This window comes from Balaenoptera borealis (genome assembly GCF_965194805.1).
Source record: "Balaenoptera borealis genome assembly, chromosome: 6".
Lineage (NCBI taxonomy): Eukaryota > Metazoa > Chordata > Mammalia > Artiodactyla > Balaenopteridae > Balaenoptera > Balaenoptera borealis.
In genome coordinates, this window is record NC_138863.1 from 122,863,823 (window position 1) to 122,886,262 (window position 22,440).

At 40.5% G+C, this 22,440-nt stretch overlaps 1 protein-coding gene and 1 long non-coding RNA gene across 2 annotated transcripts in view; one reads left to right on the forward strand and one right to left on the reverse strand.

The window, feature by feature from the left end:
- Window positions 1-22,440, forward strand: part of CNTNAP5 (contactin associated protein family member 5) — an 862,652-nt gene that overhangs the window by 608,954 nt on the left and 231,258 nt on the right. The window contains exon 13 of the mRNA XM_082397815.1: window positions 12,899-13,099. Coding sequence (XP_082253941.1) covers window positions 12,899-13,099 — 201 coding nt within the window. The remainder of the gene's footprint in view (window positions 1-12,898; window positions 13,100-22,440) is intronic.
- LOC309631478 overlaps window positions 1-22,440 on the reverse strand; it is a 571,739-nt gene that overhangs the window by 508,245 nt on the left and 41,054 nt on the right. The gene's annotated exons all lie outside the window — the stretch shown is intronic.

The window sequence follows — 22,440 nt, forward strand, 5'->3', positions numbered from 1 at the left end:
CTCAAAGTCAGTCTAGACCTTCCAAAGAATTAAAAAAGCCCAAGATGTACTAGCAGCTTGTGATTCCACATTCTGTGAGGTAAGGGAAGCAGAGGGACCCTTTGTCTGGGAGTCTTTTTTTATAACTATTCACGGCAGGTGAACTCAGGTCTCAGGAGCGCCAATCAGCCTTTCCTGCTCCGGGCACAAGAGTTTGTTCTATTTGTATCTGCTTGTAAAGGGAAGCTGGTAAGAGACATTTGCTGGTTAGACTATCTGTGGGGACGGTTCCACATGGCTTTCTCTGTGCCACCTATGAGTATTCTGTCCAACTCTCATGCCTTTTATCCAGTTTTATTCTTCTGGAATGTCATTTCCTCACCTCCTTCTTTAGACTGAGCCCTCATTCTTTTCCCCTATGACTGTCCTTTGCCCATCACCATTCTCAAGGCTCCCCCTTGAATCCACATAATCAACAAACATCTATCCAATCCAGCATCGGTGGTAAGAGCTTGGCCTTGGTTTGTGTCCCAGCGCTGACACTTCCTAGTTTTGTCAAGTTACGTGATCTAGGGAGTTACTTGGGCTCCTTGCTCCTTAGCTTTCCTCCTTTGTCATTAATAACAGAACCTGTGTATGAGGTTGTTGTGAGGTTTACGTGAGTTAATCGCTGTAAACCATAAGAAAAAAATTCCTGGCATTATATACCCAATATGTGTTAGCCTTAATTATTTTCATCACTCTATTCCCAGAAACCTTGACACTGTTTTCTTGGTGTTTCTGGGGATACAGTGATGAAAATAATAACTAATAAATTTTAGGAATATATAACACCTGGTGCCTTGAAAGCACCCCTGCAAATTAATTCAACAGCAATAACCGATACTTACATTTGAATATAGATGGGCTACCATGGTGTGAATGGTTGAATTTGATAATAGCTTTTGCTTTTGGATAATTATTTGGTCCATTGGTCCTTAGCTCTGTGTGTGTGTGCATGTGTGTGTGTGTGTGTGTGTGTGTGTGTGTTTATAAGGGCACATGCACACGAGTTTGCTGGGGCAGAGTAGGATAGTTTTGAGCCTTTTCTACATGTGAAGCCCTGTGTCAAGCACTATCTTATTTCCCCAAAGATTTTATTCTGAAAAATCCAAACCTACAGAAAAGTTGAAAGAATAGTAAAATGAGCATCCGTAGGCTTTTCACCTAAACTCTCCAAATATTAAAATTTTGCCCCATTTGCACACATTTGTTCTGCTCTCATCCGCCCCCTTCCTGTCCTTCCTTCATCCTCATATAAAATGTTTTTTTCTTTTTCTGAACTATTTGAAAGCAAGCTGTGGACATAGTGATAACTTAAACGTGAAGACTTCACTTGCATCTCCCGACAATAGACACTATGCTATATAAGCACAAAAATAAAACCATAAGAAGAAAATAAACATCACTTCAATGAATGTTATCTGGTATATAATCCATCTTGTTCCTACCGTGTCTTGTATAGCGTGTCTGTTTTTCTATTTTTATTTGGATCTCAAGCAATGTCCATAGGTGGGATTTAATCGTCCTGTCTCTTTAGTCTCTTTTAACTAGAAGGGCCCGCCCCCTAACCCATCTTGTTTTGTTTGCTTTTCATAACAGACATTAAGTTTTTGAAGAGTACAAGCCAGTTGTTAAGTAAACTGTTCCCAGGGGGAGCAGGGTGAGGGAGGGGTGGATTGGGAACTTGGGATTAGCAGATGCAAGCTAGTATATAGAGAATGGATAAACAACAACGACCTACTGAATAGCACAGGGAGCTATATTCAATATCCTGTGATAAACCATAATGGAAAAGAATATGAAAAATAATATATATATATGTATATGATCACTTTGCTGTATAGCAGAAAGTAACACGGCATTGTAGATCAAGTATAGGTCAATAAAAAATAAATTTAAGAAGAAGTAAAATGTTCCACATTTTGGTTTTTTCCTGGTTATTTCTTCATTGTTAGAATACTTTGGCAGAAAGCCTCATGGGGGGTTGTCTCCCACCAGAAGGCACACGATGTCAGTTTGTGCCATGACTGGGTGGATCTGCTCCATCATTTGACTAAAGCAGCTCCACCATATCTCTGCATTGTGAAGGTGATTTACGATCAGTTATCTGTGGAGTTCTATGCAGACATTATGTGAGTGTCCTGGTCTCCATCATTTCCTCCCCATGTGTTAATGATCCTGACCTGTGTAAGTCATGACACTGGAGTTTGTAAAATGTCATTTTTCTAATTGTATTATCCCTTCTGCATTTATAGCTGTTTTTGTCTACAGAGCTTTTGATTTCTCACCTTGCCTTCATTTACCCTTGTATCAGTAGAGGCTCATAAATTATTTCACTTTAAAACATTGTTACTATTACATTATATTTATTAGATGTTCAAATTCTCCCCAAATCAGCTAGTAATGGTCCCTTTAATTCTGTTCCTATGTCTTTCTTGCGTGACCCCATTAATCTTGGAGCACTTCCATGCTTTCTAGCACAAGATGCTCCAAGACGTTACCTTGAACTTTCCCTGCCTAGACCCAGACTCAGCTATTTTCCCAAAGAAGCCTAGTTCCTTTATGTAGCAAATGGTATTTGAAAGTTAAGATCTAGGTGTTAGGTTTGTTTATTGCTTCTCAGCCTTTTCTGTGGACAGAGCTAGAAAATGTGTGTGTGTGTGTTTAAATTATGAGTTGATACATTTATCTTTAATGCAAATCCAGCACCATTAGATCTTTTCTCATCATTCTATCTTCCATATATATTTCTCTTCTCTCACACTGAGAAATTATCCCAGCATCCATATATTTTCTAATTTATTCTATCCTGTAATATACACCAATAGTTTCAGAATCACATCAGCAATAGCACTACTAATAACAAGTAAAGTTTAAGATTTACTTGAATTTTAAATTTTGTTCTTAGACTATATCCTCAGGGTGTATAGCTAGACAGAATAGAGTATTTAAAAAGTTACTTGAATTATTTTTTTTCTCCCTTGTGGTTATTTTATCTATTTAATATATAGACAGGGTTTTTTGTATCTGTTTAATATTCAGTTTTAGGGTTTGCCTTTTTTCATCCTTTTGATTTAATGTTATGTTTTAAATATATAAAACATTTTAATGTTACAGAAGTCAAATATATTTACAATGGTTGACCAGGGATGTCTTGTTCTCACTCATATTGCCTTCACTCTGTTCTTACCCATTTTCTCTCGATAATCATTTAGTTTATCCTTCCTCTGTGTATCCCTTTTTCTCCTTTGTTCTTGCACAACATGTAGCATAGTCTTTTGCACCTTAATTCCTGGAAATCATTCCATCTATCCTGGAAATCATTATAGATCGGTTTAGAGAAATCTTATGTGGTCTTTATTATGACTACATAGTATTTCACCGTGTCAGTTAACTATACTGTGTCCAATCAGACATCTATTGATAGATAATTTACCTTTTTCCCAAAATTCTGCTATTTGTAATAGATATTCTGGGCTGCACAGCAGAATTTCAAGTATGCATTGAAACATCGTTTCCTATCATGTTTCACTTTCCTGTTGATTTTAAGAGCTGTCACTGAAGCCAGTAAAAATCTTGGTAGTCTGTTGAAGGTTGAGTTCAGTGGTAAGTGAATACCTACTGTGGGCCAGGTGCTAGGCATACAAAGACTTAACGAGACATTCTCTTCCCTTGTATAGCTTACAGTTTAGCAGGGGGTCTGAGTAAACAAGTTGGAGTAATAGCGCTTGAGTGAGACAAACCCAGGATGCTGGTGGAGTTAGAAAAGGCTTCCCACTGGAGATGATGCTGGCACTCTGACAATAACATAGATAGTGTGATGAAGTCCAGAGCAGGGACGTCAGCTGAAAGAAAGATAAATAATTCCATGTTCCTCTTTGAGCTTTCTTTTTGTCAGTCACCTCCAGAACCAGAATCTAAGATCCATGGAAGCAGAGTAAGTAGACCCTTCCATTTCAGAAGGCTTGTCTTCTTTTGTGACCTGGTGAGAGGTGACATAAGTGCTGGGTGACCCTTCTTAGGACCAAGGCAAGCACTTTGCAGTCAGCTTACTACTCTATGAGTTCCATCTTGGCTACCTTAGCTCTTACTAAGGGAAGGATGGGGACTACTATTTCCTGTGTCCAGGTACTGGGTTATATATATTGTCCTAGAGCCAATCTCATTTAATCCTCATGATAAAGTGTGAGGTAGAGGTTATTTCTCATTTGCATTTTGAGAAAACAGAGGTTCAGAGAGGTTGGAGAGCATTCCAGCATCACTCTGCTCGTAACTGACAGATGGAGGGATTGAATTCAGGTCTGTGTCAGTGCCCAGAGTTTTCCTCAGAATGCACCAACACAGTGCCTGCCACAAAGATGCTCCTAAAAGCCTCTAAAGATGTCTCATAGAAACAAAAGCCCCTCCCTCTTCCCATCAGGTGACTTGGATGTGCAGCCCCCTTTTCCCCTCCCCCCCCCCGCCCCTTCCCCTGCCTGGGAGGCGGGCACAGGCTCCCCTTGGCCACACATTTGCTGCTGCAAGCTTTCGGCTTCCATGGAGCTTCTTTCCCAGAACCAGCTGTGAACACCTTACGCTCAAGGTCCGGGGTGGCATTCAGCCTGGTACCCCTCATCCCACCACCTACTCAGTCCCTAACATCGTGCTCTGCACACACTAGACTTTCCGTTAAGTTTTCCTTGAATAAACCAGCGAATCAGAAACAAAGTACCATGCAATGCACATGAAATCTATTCAAGACCACACATCACTCCCCCCCAAGATCATAAAACAGATTTCCCAGGTCTCTTTGATCATGCCACTAATTGTAAAGCAAGGGAAAAGAAAAATAACCCCCCAAAAAGGTACATAAAAAGTAAAGGCTCGAGCGAAGTAGTAGAATAAATCACGGCCAGGTATGTTGTCTGGAAGTCATCAGGTGTGCGGTCCAGGCGGGCGGGTGGAGGAGTGGCAGGGGCTGAAAGGGGCTCCCCGCACCCCCGTAGCCCTCCGCCGCCCCGGGGGCTGCGGTTCCTGCTTCCAGGTAACGCAACGTGCACGGTGGCCCGACCAGGAGTCTTAAACCGGGAATGCTCCCTCCCCGGAACAGCCGCAGAAGCTCAGACACTGAAAGCAGCCGCGTCTGCAAGTGGTTTTAGCAGGCAAGGAGGATGCTGGCCTAGGCAGCTGGGCTGGTCCACAGGGGAGGGGAAACAGCTCCTGCGGGAATTCTGAAGGCTTTTAAAGGAGTTGAAAACTGTTTTCTACCTCTTGTCTCCTTTCCCTTTAAAGGTTGAGGAGAAGGTGGCACGGATCCCCTCAGCAGAGGTTCCCGGAACTGTTTCCCGCAATGGAGTGATGCGTCCTCTCCTGCCGAATCACTTCCTCTAAAGGGCTTGCGGCAGTTCAGCTCTGATTTCTAGCCGGGAACCCTGAGCCAGCCTCTGAGCTCAGCTCAGCTCAGCGCTGTGCGTTTCGTTAAGCGCTCACAGCATCAGTGGAGTATCTCCAGTTTACAGAAGCGGAGACCGAGGCTGGGGGAGGTTCCCCGTCTCTGCTGGGGTCAGGAATGTGGTCAGTGGCAGAGCTGACAGCCAGATCCGTTGATCCCAAAGCCCTTGCTTCCCTCCATCGCATCTGCCTCTACTGGCTATAGAAGCCCTTTCTAAGCCGATACTTATCAGCGGCCATGGCCGAAGATTTAAATGGGGAGATGAGGGACAAACATATGAAAAGTTAAATAACTCTCAATGCAGAACGACAAGAGATGGCATGGATGGTAAATGAGTGGTAGAGACAGTGCTTTGAGGGTTATTTAAGCTGTCTTTACCCTTGGCATAGAAAATTCACTTTGTCAACATAGATAACTGTACAAGAAGTGACCCCAGGGACCTTTCCGTAGACTTGCTTTATTACAATAGGAGTGCAAGTGAATTGGCACACTTTTCAAAGGACTGTAGGCAGCTCCCCGCAGTGATTTAAGTTCAATTAAACTGGGTACTGATGATCTGTAGACTTCCCTTCCTTCCAAGCATTGTGAGAGGAAAATTGAAGGTTTCTTTTCTGCCTCTGCAAAGTGACAGATATGTGTATAGAATCAGGTTTTATTAATCAGAGTTATCTCTTGTCGCTCTCTCTCTCTCTTTTTCCACTCTCCTCCTGTTTGTTCTTTCTTCTGAGTGGTGATCTCCATGGTAACAGATGGAACAGCTTATAGCATCTGTAATGACTATTATTAATAATAATAATGATCATCACAATGATAATACCGATCAGATAGAACGAGAGCCAAAATAAGAGAGTTAAATGGTGTCTCTGTATGTAAACAATTTACAGTTTCTGAAATGAGAGCGAGAGGGACCAGGCGGATCACTTAGAGCTCCAGGACGAAGGTTCCTAGAGGGCTTTCCTGGGGTGACAACTGGGAAAGATTTCACAGCAGAGATAAGGAAATAGAATATTCCAGAATATCCTGCCATTATTACTCTGCTGACTCTTTGTGAAACCTCTTTTGCTTTTCTCTTGATGATGTTATTGACTGCGTGTATTTTGATCGTATCACTTGAAAGTTCTTTTACATGTGAACCCTTACATAATACATGCTGGTGGTTGGCCTCCTCTTGATGAAGATCTCCGGAAGTCTTACACGGTGCTCAATGCTAGCCGAGGTGCTGATGGTCTAAGGATGAAAGACCTCTGTTGACCTGTCCATTCTCAAGGAAAACAGTGTATAGTCTAGCACCAGCCCCAACCCTGCCACCAACAGAACTCTGGGCATCCCCACTTACTTGTAATCTCAAGAGTACTTACAACAGCATGAGACATCTGTCATTCTCATGCATACCACATTTCCCCCCAAATGATGGTAAACTTTTGAAGAAGTTAGGCAGTGCACTGTCCTCCTGTGTATGTACCCTGGGGGCTAGCACACAGTATACACAGAATGAGTGACACATTTCACATCCTGGGAGATCTCAGCTTTGTAAGGAGATAGACTTGAAAGCTAAATTCACAAAGCAACACGGAAAATGCTTTACTCGTCTTCATAACAACCCATTGTCGTATCTTTGAAATGAAGCCTTGGACCTTTATAACACGTGCTATTTGATGGCCTATGGCCTGTAACTCCTTTATGCTTAAAGGTGGCATGATAGCTTGTATGGATTTGGGTTATGGCATCATTTACACTCAGGCAAGTGCATTGGGCTGAATGCTGCTTTTAAAAAGCAAATATTTTATTTTTATGTTCTAATGAGATATAATTGGCATACAACTTTGTGTAAGTTTAAGATGTACAATGTGTTGATTTGATACATTTATATATTGCAATATGATTATCATGGTAGCATTAGCTAACACCTTTATTATGTCACGTAATTATCTTCTATTTTTTCTGGTGGGAACGATTAAGATCTAGCCTCTTAGCAACTTTGAAGTTTCTAATACGGTACCGTTGACTATAATCATTATGCTGTGCATTCGATATCTAGAACTTATTTATCTGCTAACCACAAGTTTGTACCCTTAATTAACATCTTTCCATTTTTCCAAAGCTATAGTAAGTAAAACAGTATGGTATTGGCACAAAAATAGCCACATATACCAGTAGAACAGAACAGAGAGCCCAGAAATAAACCCTCATATAAACGATCAATTGATATTTGACAAGGGAGCCAAATATACTCAATGGGTAAAGGACAGTCTCTTCAATAAATGGTGTTGGGAAAATGGACAAGCCCATGCAGAAAAATGAAATTGGACCCCTATCTTATACCACTCAAAAATTAACTTGAAAAGGATTAAAGGCTTCAACAGAAGACCTAATAGCATAAAAACCTAGACGAAAACATAAGGAAGAAGTCCCTTTGACACTGGTCTTGACAATTTTTTGACTCTGACAGAAAAAGCACAGGCAACAAAAGAAAAAAATCAGCAAGTGAGACTACATCAGACTAAAAAGCTTCTGCACAGGAAAAGAAATAGTCAACAAAATTAAAAAGCAATCTAAGGAATGAGAAAAACTATTTGCAAACCATCTATTTGATTAAAAAAACAAATATTTTAAATACATAGTAACTAATTTTAGAATAACTAAGATCCTTAGTGAATTGAATAGGTTTCTGCCAGTTCAAAAACTCTTCAAGTGCAGTCCTCTCTTAAGCAGAGAATTTGTCTTGGGTAACTCAGTACATGTATTCCTTTAAGCAAGTTAGAAAGATGGGGCTCTGTTTTTCATCATGGGACTGAATACAGTAGAAGAAATAATAGAAAATGAACTGGGTAGCAAACTGTGGTATCAAGGGCAATGATTTTCTAGGTTTCTGGGTCTATGAGAACTAAACGACAAATTCTGTTTTAGACATCTGCGGAAATGCAAGGGATGAAAATAAATATAGAGACACATGAGTCTATTTCAGAGTGAAAAGATAATTGGACAAGATGATAATCATTTATTATATACAGCGGCGGCTATATTATAAGAAACTGCAGTCCAGACCTCTAGCTAACCTCATTTGCCAGATGAGTTTCCCACCCCCAACCCTCTAAGGAATGAAGTCCCAGTCCTCATTTTAATGTCATTGAAAAGTTCGAACATAAAGATTCTTTACTCTTTTGCATGTCAGACAACCAGTTATGTGTCCATGTAAAGCAAGATACCGAATCAGTATAATATCATCATGGTTGGAAAGATTAATATAAATATCCCATTTACCAATGAGGAAACTTCAGAGATGTATATAACTTGCCCAAAGTCTTACTGCTGGAGCAGAACATAGATGCCCATCACATGGGCTAGTTTCTAAAGCCAGAAGTCTCACGGTACCTTGAGCCCTAGATGCATCTCTAGAGACTAGAACTTAGGGTGGATGTCCTGTGGTGGAGGGCAGGTACTGGAGGCAGGTCAGCCAAGGGGGGTGTATGGAGCCTGGAGGACTTTATGACGCTCTGCCAATCATAGCATTTAGACGATTTACTCCGCAGTCTCTGCATGAAACTGGACCGACTTGAGTTACAGGGAAACCCCTGCTGATTTCCTTGTGTGGGACTCCAAGTTCACAGAACTGCCAGAGGGAAGCATTTCCTGTTCTGGGTCTTTTGAATGTGTTTTCCCCATGGGTCTGCAGAGAGAAGGCCAGGCTCAGAGTGTCTCCCCTTTGCCCCCTTTAGGCGTTTGTGGGTCTTACTCTCTGGTCAGGGGAAGAACCGTGTTAATACAAGCTACCGTGAGAACTCCAAGAGACCAGTCAAGGCTTCTTCTTTTTGATGCTGTTGTTAATATCAGCATCTGATAGCTGTGAGCTCCTTGAGTTGGAGAGGTTATATACCTTTATCTAAGAGGTACACACAGATTTCTGTTGAATGTCTAGTTATTTAGTTAATAAGGGAGCTTCTCACACTAATCCCCACACTTAAATCTTTACAACCACCCTCTACAGTTGGCATCATTGCTGGTTTTTTTTAAGTATTACTGATGAGGAAATTGAACTTTAGAGAAGTAATCATTTGACCAAGGATGCTTAACCAGGAAGTGTAGAGCTGGCACACAAATCCAGATCTTCTGGCTCCAGAACCCATGCTGTGTCCACTAATCTCCACTGTGCACTGACCAAATCTACCATCTTGAACATTTAGCTCATGGGTCCAATTTTATTTAAAGTGTATATAGGTCCATGAATGGATCTCCCTCCATCCACCTAAAAGACTATTCAAAACCAATCTACTTGTTTGAAAATCCTTCACCTAGACCTTCCCTAGCTAAGACCACCTCACCTGTCCCCATCCAATTCCAAGCATCAGGAACATCAGCCATCAAAACTGCTTCTCCTGAGTGGCACTGACCCCTGGCCTTTCATGTTTTGTCAGGGTTCAGGGCTTAATCTGCACTGCTACACAGGAAGTGGGGGAAGAAATAGAAAGTGAGAAAAAATAATATACAGTTGTCTCCTTGTTTTTAGACTTTATGTTGCTCTCTCCCAGGAGAAAAATAATGAGAGGACAAAGGACATCTTTGAAATGAAAGCCAGCTAACGGACCCTAGGTTTCGAATAATCGTCTCTCTTCCTGTCGCTCAGACTGTGCTTGTGATGTCTGTTAAGTGAACTGTGGGGACCCTTTGGAGATCTTAGTAGTTCCTTTGTATCTTCTGTATATTGCATGTATCAAAAAGGACCAAGAGTTGAACTATTAAAACCAGTTCACTCTCAGGGCCAGAAGGTGGGGTTTGTAATATTTGTGGCTTTAAGATAAAAGACTGTCTCTCTGACATGGCTTCCTTTTCCATCTTGCCAAAGATAGAATATGGTTTTGGAAAAATGAGCTAATGAGTGAACAAATAAGAAAATTGATAATGAATGTATGAACAATGGATGCATATATAGATATGAAAAATCAGTGTACCTTTGGAAGGAAATCCACATTTATATGATTTAATGATGCTATATGGACCACATTTGGAATCAGAAAGGTTGGACACATTGAGACGGGGAACACGTTTACTTTCTCTCCCCTTCTTACATTTATATCTATATTTATATCTAGTATCTATATTTATACTGTTATCTACTGTTATTATTATCAGTACTGGAGACGATATACATAAAATGTCCTAGTATGGAACAGTAGTTTACCATCTATTATTAGATGTTAGATTTCCATTTCTTCTGAGCACCATGGACATTTCAAAATCAGCAGTTTTTATTTCTCCCTCTACAGTATTGCATTATTGAGCAATTACTTTCTTTGGTTATTTTATTGACATTTGTCTATATTGGCACCAACATTTTTGGAGTTTCCAGTTAATTATTTATGTAGCATTATTATTTTTACCAATATGAATCATGTTTTATTTTTGCTTTCAAAATCAAAATCCAAAACCTTCATTCTGATTTTTTTATAGACTTTATGGAAAATGTCATTTTGTCTCGATTAAACATTGGAGACATATGGGTTATCAGGGGGCTGGTTTTAGGAAACAGTGTTAAGATGAATCAGAATGTTTGAGCAGAATTCAATTTTATGCTGCAAGAAACATTTCCATTTTTAGGAATTGGGAAAATACTATAGAGAGAGTTGAGAGCAAACTTTCTCTTCCTCCTCTTTCTAACATATTAAAACTGAAGTACAGGGCAATGAAGTTATTTATCCCAAGTCATATACAGAGTTAGAGTAGAGAACGTATTAATACTGGGGATCCTGGTTGCCAGTTTCTTCTGCTTCTTCTTCTCCTTCTCCTTCTTCTCATTCTTCTGTTTCTTCTTCTCTTTTTCATGGCCAACAGCCACGATCCTGCTTCTAAGTAGTACTAGTTAGAAATAGTGGTTACCGGCAGTATATGTGCTCACCATTCTTGTCGAACAGATATGCCTTGGGTCCTTCCCCTACTTCCTAGACCTTGGTTTCCTCATTTGTAAAACTAAGTGGGTGAGAGAGGAAGGAAACCATGTGACTTCTGGGCAAGGTTCTTTTTTCAGCTCTGAGCATCTATGAAGAGTGATGACGTTATTATGTGGGCAAGATTCTCCGATGACAAAAGCTTGTCAAGTCTTCCTGTTTCCTCTTTCTCTTTATCTGTAAGCATGTTCAGAATTCAATTCTATGTCCAATTGCCATAAATGTTTCAATCTCTTATTCCAGAATGTCTTATCATGCCTTGTGACTTCTTTTTTTTTAACTGATGACCAAACTGAACCCCAGAAAAGTGAAGTGACTTGTCCAAGCTTGTTGTTAGTAGAATAGGTTTCAAGTCAGATCTCTCAGGCTCTAAAACTAAAATTCATCTCCTTTCTTCGCCTTCCATTCTTACCTATAATAGGTAAAATATGTTCTCCATCCCTGACCCACAGGGCCTCATCTCTGCATGTTGTTTTAATGTAAACCTCTTAAAATATTTTTGGCAAGTAGAAGTAGCATGGCGAATAAATATTAACGAACTGCAGTTAAGTGCCTTGCATGTTCAGTGTCTATTACACAATCTCATCCTTGTTATGATGTATATTTCACAGATACTTTCTGTGTATAGGTCTTATTTTCAACGTGGTACTTATGGTTCGCTGAGACCATGATCTATGCTAGTGTTTCTTTTGTGAGGAAGTGTGTGTGTCAATATCTGGAAGTAGGGGCTTTGGAGTCAGACATCCTGGGTTCCAATTCTTGCTTAGACATTAACTATGTAATCTTAGGAAAACTGCTTAATTTTCCTTATTCACTTTTCCCTCAGTTTTGATGTGGCAGGATCGACTCCCTTCTGATTTAGACAATGTCAATTTTATTTTATTTCTTTATGTATTTAATATTTTGAACATTTAACATTTAATTTTTGTTAATTTAATTACCAACATTTTGTGCATTCGACAGCTTGTCAGTGATCTATGTTTTTGTGTGTATGTGATCGCCAGGATAATTATCTTCAAGGATATTTAGTTATATTCTAGTTCTGGTCACAAAGTATCTAATTTCTCAACTTCTAAGTTCTTCCCCATCCAAATTGTCCTTTCCCACTACAGAGGAATTCATTTCCTTTTATTCTTGTTCTACCTGTTGTCTACCTATTCGGGCTTCTTTCTGTTCTTGTTCCGTGGCTTTGCATAGATCATGTCCATTTTAAATGAGATAATGGACATTCAATGCTTAGCCTGGAGACTGTGGAGTAAAGGCTTCCCAAGTTTAGCTCTTAAGATAATTAACCCTCACACTAACTCTGGGTAGAGCTCTGGGAGAAGCAAAAATTCTCTGGCCAAATTCTTTGCATGAGTAGAGTGCTTGAGTGGCCATTCATTGATGCATATCCAGCCGCCATCCATCACACTGCAAGCATGACTGTCTTTTCATTTTTCCAGCTTTTTGGAGGTCTAAAAGCATGATCCTCTTTTGACCTTCCTCGGTTGTGTTTTCTGGGCAGAGGACAAGATCTGGACATTGGTGCAGCACAACAACACAGAGCTGACCCATGTGCGAGGTGCCAGCGCTGAGAAGCCCTACTCCATGACCTTGGACTACGGAGGCAGCCTGGAGCAGCTGGAGGCCGTGATCGACGGCTCGGAGCACTGCGAACAGGAGGTGTCCTACCACTGCAAGAGGTCCCGCCTGCTCAACACGCCAGGTAGGAACCGCCCCTGCCCAGGACCCTCCTTTGCGAAGGCCATGCAGGGCGACCGCAGTGTGGCAGATGGGCCCTGAAACCCTGGAACACGTAGGAGAGGGGGGTTTGCCAAAAAGGGGGCTGCAGCTACAATGGTTCCCTATGCAATGAGAGAAATGCCCCCAGGAGAAACTCCTGATGGACTGTTCCTTGCTCTGATACCCAGGGTGTGACCTCGAGGGCATTCTGTAGCCTTTCAAGATTTTCTCCTCATCTTCAAAAAAAGGGGCAGTGACAACACCCATCTTGCAGTCGTGGTGAGAATGGAAAGTTTCTTGAGATCAGTGACACTCGAAGAGAGCATTTGAGTTAGACGTAGGAAGTGTGAAAGCGGAAATGGTATTTCTGGCAGATGAGAAAGCACCAAAGATCTCAGCACATTGTCCAAAGAGCAATGAGTTATGTCTGGGGCAAAGGAAACATAACAGAGCAGTATTAGGCAAGGAGGTCAACAGGGAAAGCGGCCACGTCCTGTGTGTTTGCGGTACTCACGTTACCTGAAAAGTGCAGGCCTTAATGGAAATGACTCTTCTTTTAAAATAAAGTTTACTTTTAGGAAAAATTATATTAACTGTATTTATATACTTTTTTGTTCTCTTACGGTTAGTTTTTAGCGTGAATGGCTGATAAAGGGTTGCAAAAAAACCTTGTAGGATTGCTTACCAAAACCCAAAAGGGTTTGCACAATGTCAGGAGGGCTTTGTCAAAGTTGATGCATGCCCTGGGAGTCAGTCATTTTTGTGCATATCAGTTCATCATTCATGGCAGAAAAAAGGGGGAAAAAAATAGCTAAGTACCACAAGGATGTGGAATATCCAAGAAAGGGTGTCAGAATCTTTAGCCTCAAGGAACTTAGGATCCTTGAAAGTGAGGAATTTTGAAAGGATTGAGGAAATTAGACAATGAAATGTCAAACAAGCAGAAGTGCTAGAAACCTAACTAAATACAACCCACCCACTGCCTCACTGATCTAGAATATTTAGGGAAGAATTGTCCCCCATAAGTGAATTTTCCAGATAACTGTCACTTACCCCGTTAAGCACCCAAAATGTTTTTAAAGAATTTTCAACTATTTGAAATGAAAATCTTTCTCAAATGGATCACATGCTTCCTTGCCTTCTTAAACAGAGAATTCTGAACATGAAATGTAACCTTTTCTTGATGTCTCAGGATCATCATTGTGATTCTTATACCCATAGTGGTTCTTATACCCAGCTCCGCCTGAGGTCAAAGCAAGGATAATGAGGACTTACTGTATAGCGCAGGGAACTCTGCTCAATACTCTGGCCTCTATGGGGAAAGAATCTAAAAAAGAGGGGATATATGTATATGTATAACTGATTCATGTTGCTGCATACCCGAAACTAACACAACGTTGTAAATCAATTATACTCTAATAAAAATTAAGAAAGAAAGGCAAGGATATGATTTCCGATACATCATGCAAAACTCAAAAGACCAAAAGTTAAAAGGAAATGGGGTCATCAGGGAACACACCAGTCTGTATGATTTTCCTTGTTTTGTAAGAAAACGCAGATGGAGAGAGAGGCAAGTCACCAGAGCCACCTCTGCTACGCTGTGTGACTGTCGGGGTGGCTTGAAGGGGACAGTTCCTCGGCAGCCTCACAGGTTGGCAGTGTCCTCGCTCACACGCTGCAGCTTCCGTGGCCCACGTGGCCCTGTGGATCCCAGACAGCAGGACCAGAGTCTCCTTCTGCCTCCTTCGGTCTGTTCTCGCCTCTGGCTCTGGTTCCATTCTTCTAGCGGCAACGGAAGCAGAAAGAGAGCGAAGACGGGCAGGATTAGGTCAGGCCTGGTTCACCACTGTGTCTTTTTCATTTACTTAGTGACTGAACCATGACACTGTCATTTTCTGACAGTTTCCTCAGATATTCTTCCCCAGAGCTGCTGCTAAGTGCCAGCCAATGAAATATGTCATCTGTCTCTTTAACTGAAGGTTTATACTAGAAACTCTGCAAAGGACCAAAATTCCAAGCCCCTGGGGTCCAGGGGAAAAGTGTCTTCGTTATTCCCATAAATCTTTGTAGTTGTATTCGCTTGCTGCTTCTTACCGTGAGCTTGATGCAGGGCTGAGACCCCGTGCTAAAGAGCAGCTTCCGAGACAGGGTTACTCAGCCTGCCAGAGCTCAGCAACATCCTGTCCCAGGGCGAGGAGGTGGCCACTTGTTCCCAGGAACAAAGGCTGCCCCGGTTATTCCCAAGCCTTCTCTCCTGGTCAGCACCTCCATAGGAATTTTGCCTGAGGCCAGATCCAGAAGATATCATGTGGTAAGCGTATAAAATGAAATAGATTTTTTTGATGATAGCCATTCTGGCTGGTGTGAGGTGATATCTCAGTGTAGTTTTGATTTGCATTTCTCTAATAATTAGCGATGTTGAGCATCTTTTCATGTGCCACTTGGCCATCTGTATGTCTTCTTTGGAGAGGTATCTATTTAGGTCCTCTGCCCGTCTTTTGACTGGGTTGTTTGTGTTGATGATATCAAGCTTCATGGGCTGTTTGTAAATATTGGAGACGGATCCCTTGTCGGTCACATCAAAGGGGGCCTACTGTGTGGCACAGGGAGCTCTGCTCAATGTAGCGTAACCGCCTAAATGGGAGAGGAGTTTGAAAGGGAATAGATATATACATATGTACAACTGAATCACTTTGCTGCACACCTGAAACCAACACAACATTGTTAATCAGTTATCCTCCAATATAAAATAAAAAGTTAAAAAAAAAAATGAAATAGAATCCAGTTCCAGAAACAGACAGAGGACAGAAAAAAAAATCTTGAGGCCAGGGTCTGGAAGATGCTTTAATCACATGGCCAATTTGCTCTGTAACCCACAACTCCCCCTGGAAGGAGGAAAATATTGAGAGGGGCAGAGGAAGGAGACCACCTGGGGAAGCTGAGTGCCCAGGTCCCTGGGGACAATGGGGTTGGGGAGCCCTACCTTCCCCCACCTTCTCTTCTAATCATCTCCATGATTAGAATCCCTAGAATTCCTCACTGGATTTGCTCGTTGGGCGTGTAAGTATCTGGTGTGTGTACCTTTTCACAGTTACCACTCTGTGTAGTGAAGGTGTATTTGGGGATGCCCTTCCCAATAAATCTGTGAGCTCACTAAGGCAGAGGTAAGAAGTCAGTCTCGATACACATGAAATCATTGGAAGTTCAGACCCCGTTACTTTGAAACCTAATAGCCATGGGCAGGCTGAGCTCAAATTTACTTTGGTTCTGAACAGGAAGCATTTGCCAAGCAAATCAGTCGTGCAAACAAGTTGTCGTGAGGATTGTTTAAGTTCCTCAGTAGAACCAAGGATGGAGCGCCTGATAGCACCTCAGACTCCCCACTTTCCTGCCAGGAACGGGCTCCTATGCATTTATTCATGCAAACATGTGAGTGGTTTCCACCTGGAATCAATTTCTATACCTAGTTACGTTCCAATGGTTTTGAACGTAATAAAGTCCTATTTGTCTTAAAGTATTCTAAAATTCTCAAATTTCCTTTTTTTCCCTTAATTAATGATATTTTAGTGAGCATACAGCTAACTGGCCATATATATAATATGTGGTATATAGTTTAGACCATATATATATATATACACACACATACTATAATATGTATGAAAAATATATATGCATTATTTATACACTATTTAGTGTGTGCTATATAATATATATTATGTAATGGTATATATACTCATTATATAATCTTTGTATGTCCGAATAGATCTGTAAATGCACTTGGGTGTATAAACTCTCATGTCCATCTGTAGTATTCAACTTCCAATGTGTACAAAACGAACACTTAGGTTTAGAAATCGAAGTAAGGAATTGTGATGCAGAAAAGGCAAATTACTGAGAGAAAAGAAATAGCACTTCAAGGTGCTCTGGAGTTTACTAAACGTAAAATTCTTTGTCCTCAATATTTGTACCAAACCAGATCATTTAACAGTTGAATTAATTTTCTTTCATTCAAGAAATATTTATTGATTATCCATTATGTGCCACATACTTTTCTGGCAAGTGGGAATTAAACAGTGAAAAAAACCGGTGTTTCTGCCCATGTGATTGTAATAGGGATGACAGAAACAAACCAAACACACATGTGTGCATGCGCACACACAACATGCACGCGTGTGTGCAGAAAATATGTGGGGGGAACTGATCCGAAAGTCCACGGTCTTTTCACTACACCAGGTTGTCACAGGAGCAATAGAATCCAAACCACAAAACTATGCTGTGACAACTGGAAGACAAGATACCAGGGCAGTATTTGAAATCTCCTTAATAAAAAGCTATTTCTACTTTATGTACAGCAGGAATCTATAAAGAAACTCGAGGTTCCTATAATGCATACTCTTGGTATCACTTCTCCTGCCAGTGATATTGGCTTTTGGCTACTGAGCTCCTTCTGTGTGCCAGGCATTTCAAACGTTATTTCACTTAATCCTCTCAAAGGTCTTATGAAGTTTGTAGTATTTTCATTTTTATCGATGGAAGGGGAAGCTCTAAGAAGTTAGGTGGTTCATGCAAGGTCCTATGGCTACTAAATGCTAGAGACCGGTTTCAAATACATGTCTCTCTGGCTTTCACTTCTATCTGCATTCTGAAAAAAAACCCCCCCAAAACTCACAGAAAACATAGAAAGGTCTCAAAGAGGAAAGGAAAATAATAATAATTTAAAAAAAGGATTCAGGTATCCAAAGAAAAGGTTCATCTTCTGTTGTGGTTATCAACAGTTATGTAACAAACCACCATAAAACTTCGTGGTTTAAAACAGTAGTAATTTTTTAAAAATTGGAGTACAGTTGATTTACAGTGTAATGTTAGCTTCAGGTGTACAGCAAAGTGATTCAGTTATGCATATACATGTATCTATTATTCTTTCCCATATAGGTTATTACAGAGTACTGAGTATAGTTCTCTGTGCCATACGGTAGGTCCTTGTTGGTTATCTATTTCATATATAGTCATGTGTATATGTTAATCCCAAACTTCTAATTTATCCCTTTCCCCCTTCCCCTTTTGTAACCATAAGTTTGTGTTCTATGTCTGTGGGTCTATGTCTGTTTTGTAAGTTCATTTGTATCTTCTTTTTTTTTAGATTCCACATACAAGCAATATCAAATGATATTTGTCTTTGTCTGGCTTACTTCACTTAGTATGATAATCTCTACGTCCATCCATATTGCTGCAAATGGCAATATTTCATTCTTTTTTATGGCTGAGTAGTAATCCATTGTAAATATGTACCACATCTTCTTTATCCATTCATCTGTCGATGGACATTTAGGTTGCTTCCATGTCTAGGCTATTGTAAATAGTGCTGGCCATGAACATTGGGGTGCATGTATCTTTTCGAATTATAGTTTTCTCTGGATATATGCACAGGAGTGGGATTGCTGGATCATGTAGTAACTCTATTTTTAGTTTTTTAAGGAACCTCCATACTGTTCTCTACAGTGGCTGCACCAATTTACATTCCCGCCAACAGTGCAAGAGCATTCCCTTCTCTCCACACCCTCTCCAACATTTATTATTTGTAGACTTTTTGATGATGACCATTCTGACTGATTTGAGGTGATAGCTCATTGTAGTTCTGATTTGCATTTTTTCCAATCATTAGTGATACCGAGCATTTTTTCATGTGCATGTTGGCCATCTGTATGTCTTCTTTGGAGAAATGTCTATTTAGATCCTCTGCTTATTTTTTTGGTTGTGTTGTTTCTTTTTTTGATATTGAGTTCTATGAGCTGTTTGTATATTTTGGAAATTAATTTCTTGTCGGTCCCATCGTTTGCAAATATTTTCTCCCATTCATTTTGCCCATAAGTCTTCAGCTGGGGCAGGGTCCAGCAGGATGTGAGCTTCTCTGCTCCTCTCCACATCACCTGGGCCTGGGGCTCAGTCAGTGCTGACTGTGGGCTGGGACCTCAGTTGGATATGTGGTCTTTCCATGTGGCGACGTGACTTTCTCGTAATATGGTGGGTAGGTTTCAGGGACCAACATCCCAAGAAACAGAATAAGCCAGGTGAAAGCTATATTGCATTTTATTCCCTGGCATTGGAAGTCAAGCAGTATTACTTTTGCAGCTTTCTAAATATTAGAAGACAGTCACTCAGGCTAGTCCTCGTTCAAAGGGAGGTAAATTTGATTCCCTCTTTTAAGGGGGTAAGTGTACAGATGTGTCTAAAATTACTATATCTTCTTCAGATTTTTGGATGAATAGTCAACTAGCTTAAGGAAACACAGCAAATGCATGGCAGAATCAGGAGTCAAACCCAAGTCTTTCCAACCTAGTGTAGGTTCTTTCACTCTGATGTCCTGCCAGCCACTGAACAGTCAATTCTAATTCAGCCTGGAAATGTGTGTGACTCTCCACTTTTCCCTCTTTGGAACTTTGGTCTCCCCTAAAGTCATACAGCTAAAATGGGTTTATAAGAGTTTGCCACCGGTCTTAAAAAATATATAAAGACCATCACATGAATCAAGTCAGTGCATTTTACTGTGCTTGAAAGCCACCTTTCCTAATGTTCTAATAACTCACTCTTGGTATTTCACTGGGGACATAAAATCAAAATTAGAGATGAGTGGATTTTACAAAGAAGACATACACCTTAATGGAACTAGAGATGTGGGTGTATCTAAGGAAAATAAAAACTATCCCACATAAATTCAAGACATGATCTGTGCCTGGCTGCAAATGAATTTCGGTTCAGACCATTAATTACTGAAATAATCAATGTAGATGACCCAAGCATCAACATTCAGACTCGGTAAAAGGTAAAGTTTTTATTTTCCTCACCACTTTCTGAAAGACCGTGTTCACTTATTTTACCTTAAATATGCTTACAGGAAGAAGGATCCTATTTTCTAATCTGAAGATGTAGTTCAGTGGCAGCAACACAAAAAGAGCATACATTTTAGAATCATAAAACCTGATCTTCAGTTTCACTGTTTCTACTTATTAGCTGGGAGACCTTGAACAAGTTACATGGGTTTTCTAAGCCTCAGTTTCCTTATCTATAAATTGTAATGAGTAGATGCTGGAACTTGCATAGACATTCAGGATACTGCTCTTGTGTTAGCAAGTGTTTTATCCCATTTTCCAAAGAGCAAGGGGAATATAGCTCCCCTGGCTACCAGGAGAGGGTCTCAGAATCCCACGATATGTCTGGTGAAAGAGTTCAGTTGGGGGATTTGCCTCTTGTTGGCTTGTGGGCATCCTTATTTTCTAAGCTACATTTCACTTATAATGCATGTGGTATTTACCTACCCAAAGCACTGCTGAGAGTGTTAAAGTTACATATTTGTACCCTCCTCCGCCAACCACTCAAATCTACTCATATGTCTATCTTTCTCAATTTAATAAGTGATACCACCATGTATCTAGTGTCTTAAGGTCACAACGTAGGACTCATCCCTTCTCACCATCTCCATTCCCCCTTCGGTGCCCCAGCAAATACTCAATTGTCCATTACAGCTGACGTCCCTCCAACCTCTGCTCTCTGATTCCACTGCTACCCCCTGAATTTAAACCCTCATCATCTCCAGACTGAACAAGTGCATCCAATTCCTGCTTCCTCTTCTACCCTATCCTGTACCCCACCTCCCTACAGTTTAGATAGCATGCAACAAGCAAAAGGATAATCTTTCCAAAGCGAGATTGTGTAACCTGGCTTCAAACCCTTCCCAGTGCCCTTGAGCTAGACCCCAGACTCCTCACTGTGGCTTACAGAGCTCTGCCCACTGAGACCCCTCCCCAGCTCCTGTTTGCCCACCTGCCCATTAAACTTCACCCTATTTCCCTTTATTCTGTTTCTTGCCAAATTTGCCCCTACCACCTCTTAGTAAGTAGTGTACGAGCTGTTTTCAATATTCAGAAGCTTCATTCCTCTTCCCTCTCAACTTAAATTTGACATACACCAAAGTATTCACCCCATCATTTTTTTCATCATCTTATTTTCATATTCTGCTTAGAGGTTATTACTCCCTGATATTTTCTTCCTATTTGTTTGTTTACTGTCTACCTCTGTCAATAGAATGGGAGTTTCATGAAAAAGGGAACTACTTTGTCTCATTTATCTCTTTATCCCCAGAATGCCAAGAACAGGCACCCAGCAAACATTTAGTACGTAGTAGTTGAAAGGATAGAAAATTCTTCCTCAATTAATAATAAGTATTGCTAGTATTCATATTATGTCAGGGGACCCTCTGTAAAACAAGTGCATTTGGCTAAGCCTGTTGCAGATATTCTTATGGGTGGAAAGCAACTTCGTAAAGTGGGAAGGGCTGAACTGTGTGGAAGGAGCTGCTCTCCTGCCCTAGGCTCCACCATGGACTCTCTATGACCTTGAGCAAGTTACTTATGTTTTACCAGCCGCAAGTCTCACATTTTTAGTCCTCCCAGGTGGGTGATATGTGATGCTCTCCCAATGTCCTTTTTGCCCTGACACTTCATGATTCTATACTAACCAACATAAAGTGAGTTAAAATGCATGTCCCAGTTTATTACATTCCTATCACAGTGAGAAAGGAGAGGGGTTGATAAAACAATTCAAAAGAGAGAGAAGGAGAGAGAGAGGAGAGAGAGAGAGGGATAAGAGGACTTTTCTGAGACTCTTAAGGCCATGATATATGATAATTTTTTTATATAGTAGGTGATATTTTTTGGCATCTTCATGCACCTGCTCACTCAGAACGTACTTTCCATATGGTAATACTGAATGTGCAGAGAAAGAAGGAAACTTCCCCAAGGTCATAACAAGTCAAGAATAGCAAAAATACTAACTTCTGTGTTTTTAAAAATTTTTTTGAAGTATAGCTGATTTATAATATAGTGTTAATTTCTGCTGTACAGCAAAGTGATTCAGTTATATATAAATGTATATATATATACTTTTTCATATTCTCTTCCATTATAGTTTATCACAAGATATTGAATATAGTTCCTGTGCTATACAGTAGGACCTTGTTGTTTATCCATTCTATATATACTAGTTTGCATCTGCTAACTCCAAACTCCCAATCCATGCCTTCCCCACCCCACCCCTTGGCAACCACAAGTCTGTTCTCTCTGTCTGTAAATCTGTTTCTGTTTTGTAGATATGTTCATTTGTGTCATAGTTTAGATTTCACATACAAGTTATATCATATGGTATTTGTCTCTGTCTGGCTTACTTCACTTACTATGATCATCTCTAGGTCCATCCGTGTTGCTGCAAGTGGCATCATTTCAAGTACACTAGCTTCTTAAAGTATTTATGAATCAATTGCATTTGTTACTT